This window comes from Entamoeba invadens (genome assembly GCF_000330505.1).
Source record: "Entamoeba invadens IP1 unplaced genomic scaffold scaff_1105074725601, whole genome shotgun sequence".
Classification (NCBI taxonomy): domain Eukaryota; phylum Evosea; order Mastigamoebida; family Endamoebidae; genus Entamoeba; species Entamoeba invadens.
The window spans coordinates 1-9085 of record NW_004191847.1 but is presented as its reverse complement, the minus strand read 5'-3'; the positions used below and the strand labels follow the sequence as shown (position 1 = coordinate 9085).

Here is a 9085-nt window from a genome sequence, read left to right as displayed (position 1 = left end):
TGGAAATTCTTAATGGATGATTATGATATTATGGAATATATTCCTAAAGGTAATAAATTATTTAAATTAAAGATTAAAGTTAAAGTTCCATACTCTAAATCTAAACAATTACATTTAAAGATTCATTATCATTATTAAATATGCCTTTAAAAGCTATTCCTAAAATGTTTAGTTTTGATGTGGGTGTAAAAGAAGCTTTTCCATATAATTTCTACAATAAATCCAATATATATTCTGAATATGGTTCAGTAGTTGAAGCATGCAATTATTTTAAAAATAAAGATAAAAATAAACAATTTTATATAAACATATTTAAACTAAATATGGTAAAACCATTTGAAGATAATTTATATTTTAAAGTTAAAGATTATGCAGAATTCTATTGTAAACAAGATGTTAAAATACTTAAAAGGATTTAATAAATTTAGAGAATATTGTTTATCTAATTTAAATATACAGTATGTGAGAAAAGTATGTGAGAATGAGAAAACCCTGTGGATTCAACAAAAATTACATATTTGTTTTTCTTTTTTTAAATAAAAATGTTTTTCTTTAAAAAAAACAATCTAAATAATATAATTATGAGCTCCAGGAATGTTGCTTTTAGTGGCTTAGACCATACAACACTTGAAAAGAATTTAAAGTATTGTCCTGGTCCAGTGAAAGAAATAGCCCAAAGAACATTCAGCAAACATTGCAACTTTTGTGAATTGCCCCTGAATGTTCAGGTGTATTTGATGAATATTGAAAGAGAAATTTTCAATGGAATTAATACGGAAAAGGTGACCGAGAGTAAACTATGTAGAGTCTTTGCTTTAACTTCAAGTCAGTTTAATATCAACAAACGAAGAGGTATGGAGACGGCATTGTTTGGAAAAAAAGATAACGGAAGACCGTCACTTTTAACTGAAACACAATGGGAAATTGTCAAGAATTTGATTCTTGATAATGAAAAGTTTCCAGGAAAATGCAAAGCTATCAGCATAACTTATTTGAGGTTGTTTATAATAAAAACCTTCAACGTTGATGTGTCAAACCACATTATTTATGATAAAATACATAAAAATTGGAACTTTTCGATTGTTACTGTGTTTGCTGAAGACCAATCTCGATTGACCTACGACGAAGATGCCGTGTTGAAGTATTACATTGCACTGCCACTTTTTTTAAATGGCATCCCATCACCATTTATTTTGAATTTGGATGAGTCAGGGTATCAGCCATGGCCAGACAGGCAAATGGTGAAGGGAGTATTCACTGCTGGTTTTTCCACAGACAGTAAAATGAAATATGGAGTCGAACGTGACATTGCTCGATCCACTGTCGTTTGCACTATTACCCCCTCACAACCTCTTCCTTGTATGATTGTAACAAAATACAAAAGAGTTGCAGTTGAATTCTTGAAATTGGGTTGGATGGAAACGGGAAACATCGTCAGTTATAGCAAAAATGGGTTTTATCACAGTGACTTATTTATACAATACATCAACGACGTTGTAGTACCTTATATTGTCGACATGAGAATTAAGACTGGTTATATTGATAAGGCCGTTCTGATATTTGATCAGTGCACGTGCCACTCAATCGAAGATGTGAGGTTGTTGCTCAAGTCGAATGTCCAAGTCAACGAGAAAATCATCAACGTGAACTGTGAAATCGTATGTTTGGTGCCTCACACCTCACATTTAACACAACCATTAGATGTTGGGGTGTTTGCAGCCCAAAAAAGAAGACTGAATTCGTTGTATGCTAAGTTCAGAGATGTCATAAAAATTAAAGATAGAGTTGGCGAGGAAGAAACAACAACGACAGAAAGTGAAGACGTTGAAGAAAAAGAAGAGTCGGATGATGTGATTGGAAGCCAAGATCCCATTGAAGAACCAATAATACCTCAACAGTTTAAGGAAATGTTTCAGGAAGTGCTGGCAAATCCACAAGAAGCGATATCACCATTTAAAAAGAAGGCTGGTACGACTGTCAACGAAAGGATGGTGGATGACAACCAATCAGAAGATCGCAACGAAATACCAAATGAAACTAAAATTGTTGAATTCGGTGATGGAGAGGACTTAGAAAAAAAGTTTGCCAAATACCTCAACTCAATTCTGAAGTCTTATTTCCAAACAACCACTCCGGATGTGTGCACGCAGGCTTTTAGGCAAGTTGGTATTGATTTCAGAATTGTTGATAGTGGTATGAGGGTTGCGTATGTGGATATTGGAGTGTCACGCAGAGTAACAGCAGAAATACCGAAACTGTTAAGTATACCACAGTTATACTCAATTGAATGCGTCAAAACCAAAAGCTTGAAAATATCTGCAGTTCGAAAGCTTTCAATGTATTTTGAGGGTTATTCGTGTCAGTCTGTTTGCAAGCCGTTAAAAAGAAAAGAACGGGATGTTGTATGTAAAGTTGTGAAGAAAAAGACGACCAAAAAAATCTCAAAAAGAACTAAAAATGGGGTTGAGAATTTAATCGATTGATTTTTATCTTTTTAATCAGTTGTATCGCCCAGTTCACATTACTGTTTCCTATCACAGGTCAGAATGGTCACTGTTTGAATCAACATATGTCTGAACTATCATAAGTCCTTCCAATAGAAAATATTCGTTTGTTAAACTTTCTTTCGTTATTGAGATATTAACTTGTAGAACTTGCTCGCAAAAACTCTTAAATTAAACGTTGCCTGCTTTGAATCGTCTAGCTGCTATGGCTGATTTGTCCAGTATTCCTGGGATTCTTTAGCGTGAGGTCTGAGTCAATTAGTTGGTAAGTGCTGGCTGGCTGTTCACACTCTGAAAGCTGCTTTGTAGGTTTCCAAACAAATTGAAAGAGAAAATGAACTGTAAATAAGTGATTTTTTTATTTGATCTTTTTGAATTTTTTGAAATAAAAAAATAATAATTTTATTACATAAAAGTTACACAATTGTAACTTTTGTTGAATCCACAGGGTTTTCTCATTCTCACATACTATTCTCACATACTGTAGATGTTAATACTACTTTAACAGCTCCTTCTTTAGCAAATATATGTTTTACAAAAAATATGTATTCTAAAGTTGATAATCTATATTATTATTATTCCAATGTTGGAGATTTCTAAAGAGGAGCTATTTATGGAGGTAAATGTATGTGTTAAGATAATAAAATGCAATATGTTAAAGACAAGATATAAATCTTGATTTTTGCTCATTATATATATCAGCTATGAAAAGATTGTATATAGTAGAAGATATACCAATGATTATGTCGAATGAACAACTTAATTTACAATAAAAATAAAAAACAATAATAATAATTACAAAAAATAATTAATTCTTACGGTTGCGCACCCTAGTTAGTTATCTAATTATACTAAACTTATCTAACTAGGTTTAAAGTTTACTCACTTTAAAGTATTTAGATTAACTCAATTTAATCAACGATGTTTTTTTTAAAACAAAACAATTTGTAAAAAAATATTTTTAAGGAGACGTTATTAATTCTAGATCTTGTCAAAAGATTTTATATTCTGACCAATATTTATTTGTTTTTTTATTACAAATGTTATTATCCAAAAATATTAAAAAAACTTTTTATTGGGAACAATTGCAATTCATTTTTAATTGATTTATTAATTACATTATAAATTTACACAACAAAATTTAACACATTTTGTATTTTATTAATTTAAGTAAAAAAACTTGTAAATCATCTGTTTGTAATAAGATTGTTTTTTGAATTTGTGTCGATTAAATTTGCGTTATCAACATGTCAGCCAAATGTAATAGAAGAAACTGAATATGTTTTGTCTGCCAATGATACTTGTGAATGTTCAGAATCATTAAAAGTTACAACTAGTAAGTTACAAATGACAACTGGCTTAACTTTGAAAACAGAAAAAAATTTGGAACTTGTAGGAGGAAATATCACACTTGAATCAAATTGCAATTTGATTGTTTTTGAATTATTTGAATTCGAGATCGATAGTATGTGTAATGTGACTGGTAATTAAATTATAAATACCAATCAATTAGAAATAAGTTCTTCTATTTTGATTTTTTCTGACAATTCAAGAATTTCAGTGGAAGGTAATACATCTTTAAGTGGTGGTACATCTCCAAATACACTTTTAGGGAAGTCAAGACTTTATTGTTTAAATTTGTTTTCAAATAAAGTTGGAAGTCAAATATCAATAAATGATAATTCACATGTTGATTTGCAAGGCTCTTTTATTTTTAAATTATCTAGAGATATTTTCAAATATCGAGTTCAACACAACGTATTAATTTGTATCAAAATCGTTTGAATTGACAAGAGTATTTGTTGCCGATAATCGAAGTACAATTCAAACAGAAAATCTCATTTTAAAATTGACAAGCACATTTAAAGTCTCCACAGAGAACAATCAAAGATCTTCGACTTTTTTGTATCGAACACAGTTACAATAACTGTTTTCTCTGATTTTCAACATGAAGGTGAATTCGACTTTTTATATTCAAACAACACTCTTAACATGTCATTGTACACAACCCCATTCAAAGAACTTTTAGAAGGTCACCTATTACGGTATGGTACTTCAGATAAGATATATTGTCATGTGAACCACACAGAAGACACACGATACCATATTACATCGAAAGTTATTGCCCACTCACCGATGAGTACATCACACCAATTGACACTTTTTATCAAATGAAAGTCAAAGTAGATGTGCCAAAACAGAGTTTAAATAAAAAAGCAGAAAACGAAGAAAATGTGATTGTAATTGGAAACGAAAAATACTTTTTGTCACTCACCGATTTTATTGAGATTGAAATATATTCTGACAACCAAGTGGTTTTAGATAATTTTACAATCACAAAAAACGTTTTTCTTGTTGCAGCGAATGGGTTTGTATACAACAACATGTCGTGCAAGTCGGGGCACTTCCAAAACGGCATATTCACCTGTCAAAATCATTTACCATGTTATGAGGGTGGCAAGACTGCTGATGGGAGATGTGCAGCATGTCAAGTCACAAATTTTCTGATGTGTGATGGTGACATAGGTAAATGCATAAAATGCAAAGAGAATATGACATACAATACCATATCAAACACATGTGAAGAATACATAAACTGTCTTTCATTAATAAAAGATAAGTGTCTTCGATGCAGAGATGGCTTTGTATTTGAAGGTAACAATTGTGTTGATATCACTGAAGACAACGGAAATTGTAGATAAAAGTAAATATCGAGTCAGAGTGCAGAACGTGTGATTTAACAAACACGACATTAATCAACACCAATGGAGTATGCAGTGTTGTAAAAAGCAATGTAGCTGTTCACAGTCTCTCAAATGTTGTTGAATTCAAATATGGGTTTTATATACAAAACAACGTGTGTAACGACTGTACAACTTACAACAATGGAAGTTTGTTGTGTTCGTCCAAAATTATTGAGAAGTGTGATAAGACGTATTATGTGAAAGAAGATGGCAGTGTTTGTGTCAAAAACGTGTGTTCAGATGGAATAAACAATAAAGAGAATGGAAAGTGCGCACCACAAATAGACAACTGCATAAAGTATGTGAATGGCATGTGTGTCGAATGTTCTTCAAAGTACTCATATGATGGCAATGCGAGTTGTGTTGAATCATCAGCAATTGATGTGAATTGTGGAACAGCAACTCCGGTTGGGTGTATCAGATGTGATGGAAATACTTACTTGAATGTATCAACACACAAATGTGAAACGTGCAACTCAAATTGTGAAAGTTGTTTAAATTTGACAATGTGCCTGTCATGTGTAGATGGATACTTTTTGAGTGACTACACCTGCAAATCCAATGACGCGTTGAATGACACTTGTGCACGAAAAGTACCATATGGGAACGGCTGTTTGGTTTGCAAAGTTGGGTATTACAAGAAGGGAGCAGATTGTGTGCTGTGTGATGTCAAGTGTGGTGAGTGTCTGACAGAGAACTCGTGTATTAAATGCAATGCAACAAACTACAAAACAAGTAATGGTGATTGTCTTCCACGCTCTTCGATAACGACGTGTGCCGTTGAAGTGACTGAAAGTGGCTGTTCAACGTGTAAAGACGGGTATTACACAGTCAATGGAAATGAATGTCAGAAGTGTGTTGAAGGGTGTGCAAAGTGTTCAGAACAAAATCAGTGCATTTCATGTGATGATACATTTGTACTCAAAAGCACCATGTGTGTGAGTTATAACACCATCACAAAGTGCACAAAAACAAAAGACTCAAAATGTTCATCATGTACATTTTGGTATTCACCAAGTGACGATGGCACACATTGTTCGAAAACGGCGGTGTAATGGGTGATATTTCTTATAGTTGTTGTTATCATCGCCATTCTTGTGTTGATCACAGTGTTGGTCTTGTTTGTTATGATTAAATTCATTAAGCACAAAAGAGATACCAGTGGACTCACGCTCTTCAAATTAAAGCACACAAATATGATTTTTGTTGATATGGCAGACAGTCTGACAATTCACACCAGAAATGAAGAATTTGTGATCACCTATGATGACCAAGACTATGAGGAAATTGATGTTAACAAAGAAATCAAAAATCTGTTTTCTATTGGAAACACAACAAACCACAAAGTGAAGATTCAGTTCACTTCTAAAAGTGATATTGAAAAATACACAATCCGTTTTGAACCTTCAATTGTAACAATTCCCCCAAAATTTGCGTGTGAATTTAGTCTATTTCTTAATCCATTGTGTACATCGACAATAGACAGTACTTTTGTTGTTAGTTATCTCTTTACCACAAGTGATGGTACATCATGTGCACATCATGTTAATTTTAAATACACCACCAAACTATCAACACGACTTGATCCAGACGAGTTGGTTGAAGAGAAGAAACTTGGAGAAGACTCTTTTGGAATTGTGTTTAAAGGTATTTTCAGAGGAAATATCGTTGCTATCAAAAAGATGAAAAATTTTGTCAATTCTTCACATCAAATGGAAGAATTTGAGAATGAGGTTTTAATGTTAGACAAGTTGAGAAGTGAATTTATCGTTTACTTTTATGGCGCTGTATTCATACCGAGCAAGATATGTATGGTCACCAAATTTGCACAATATGGAAGTTTACAAGACTTGATGAAAAATAAAAAGAGTGAAATTATGAATATAAAACTTTGTGTCAAATTCATGTTAGACGCTTCAAAGGGAATATTATATCTTCATGAGAATGGGATGCTACACAAAGACATCAAACCAGACAACATCTTCGTGTTGTCAATAAATTTGAATGGTGTAAATGCAAAGTTAACTGATTTTGGAAGTGCTAGAAATGTCAATTTATTGATGACTAATATGACCTTTACAAAAGGAATTGGAACACCAAGTTATATGGCGCCCGAAATGTTGAAACAAAAAAAACACGAAATGTGCAGACGTGTATTCATTTGCAATAACCATGTTTGAGTATTTTTCTTGGAAAGATGCATATCCTATCATTACATTCAAATTTCTTTGGAAAATTGCAGAGTTTGTATCATCTAGAAAGCGTCCTGAGAATGGTGAACCAATCCCAATTATGTTGTATGAATTGATACAAAATTGTTGGGGACAGAAACAAAAAGAGCGATTAGATATTCATTGCATCGAAGAACAGTTGCAATCTCTGTTTAATCATCAATAATAAAAATATTGAGACAATAAGCTTTAAAATAATTGACTTTATTAGTGATACAAATAGCAATGGTTTTATATGAAGCGAATATTATTTTAAAATAGGATAGAAATATAATTAATTTTAAAGTATTATTCAATAATAAAAGTGTTATCATTACTTTTACTAATGATATTAATATAATTTATAATATATATAATAGTAAATTATAGCACTGGAAAATACCAAATCATTTTTAACAATACAGTCCTATAATTCGATTGTTTAAATGATTGAACCATTTTAATTAAAATAACTTAATAATCAATGACATTTTCAAACATAAAATAAACACAAAATCTGTAATTATTTGTATTTTAATAACTATTTATTGTTAAAAACAAGTACTATTATTTCATATATGAGTGGAATTCATTTTTGTGTTTTTATAAATACAATTACTTTTAAATTAAAAATAAATATTATCGAAACGAAAAGTTTATATTTTTTTGAAAAACAAACACAACAAAATTAATATCTATTATTGAATTTGACTTCATTTTGTTTTGGTATTACCAAATTATGATAATTTCATTAACTTGGTTTTTATTGCAAATAACAAATTGTTGTTATTTCGTTTGAAAATCACGCAGAAATACCTTCCTATTTTTCAAATAAAATCGCTTGAACAAACTTTGAATAATAATGTCGTTTCCACACTATTTTTCCTCCGTTGTTTTATCGTTCATCGTTTTCATTCTCTTTGTTCTGATAACTCCAACTCAACACGACCTTTCTTTTACATATTCTTTTTCATCGCTGAGTGTCAGTGGAAGTAATCAACACATCGACATTCCATCACTTGATGTATTCAACACCAAGTTTACACACAATAAGTCGACGGGTATGTTTTATTACAAAAATAACTACATTGACGTTTCCAAATTCAATTACAGTGGGGTGTGTGGTGATGTCTTCAAATATGGTCCAAATACTAAAAGGGATTTGGTTATTGGGTCATATGATTTCAAAAACAAATGTATCAAAGAGTCTGTTTATCAAGCACTTGAAATGACACGAATTGCAATGCCCGATTGTCGAATTGTGTTTCTACTTTTCAGTTCAATACCATCAACTTGTGTTGGTAATTTTAAAAGGCTTTCAGACCTCCACGTCGAGACTTATAAAGTGACAAGACACCCATTCCAAGATGCAGTTGTTTTTAGATTCATTGCATTCAGAAATTATATAACAAAACACATCAAAGAAATTGACCGTGTTGTTATTATTGACTTCAGAGATGTGCTATTCTTTGCAGACTTTTTCAGAACTTTCAGTGCAAATGAAGTCAATTGGCTACTTGAGTGCTATGGTACAAACAACCCAAACGACTGTTTTGGACCAGCCAACTTCCCAGAACACGCAAGGTGGATACGAAGATACATTTCGTCTTCCATTGCAGACGACTTT

At 31.8% G+C, this 9085-nt stretch overlaps 3 protein-coding genes across 3 annotated transcripts; all 3 read left to right on the top strand.

The window, feature by feature from the left end:
- Positions 1-4888: 4888 nt before the first annotated feature.
- On the top strand, positions 4889-6303 carry EIN_326520 (hypothetical protein; the record flags this gene model as incomplete). Its single annotated transcript, XM_004185353.1, has 2 exons — positions 4889-5102; positions 5210-6303. The coding sequence occupies 2 exons, from the start codon at positions 4889-4891 to the stop codon at positions 6301-6303; spliced, it is 1308 nt and encodes a 435-aa protein (XP_004185401.1).
- Positions 6304-6375: 72 nt separating this feature from the next.
- On the top strand, positions 6376-7428 carry EIN_326510 (tyrosine protein kinase CSK, putative; the record flags this gene model as incomplete). Its single annotated transcript, XM_004185352.1, has 1 exon — positions 6376-7428. One exon carries the CDS (start codon positions 6376-6378, stop codon positions 7426-7428), a length of 1053 nt encoding a protein of 350 aa, XP_004185400.1.
- Positions 7429-8320: 892 nt separating this feature from the next.
- On the top strand, positions 8321-9008 carry EIN_326500 (hypothetical protein; the record flags this gene model as incomplete). Its single annotated transcript, XM_004185351.1, has 1 exon — positions 8321-9008. A coding segment is annotated over one exon (688 nt), but the record flags the coding sequence as incomplete, so codon positions are not given.
- Between the last annotated feature and the right edge of the window lie 77 nt (positions 9009-9085).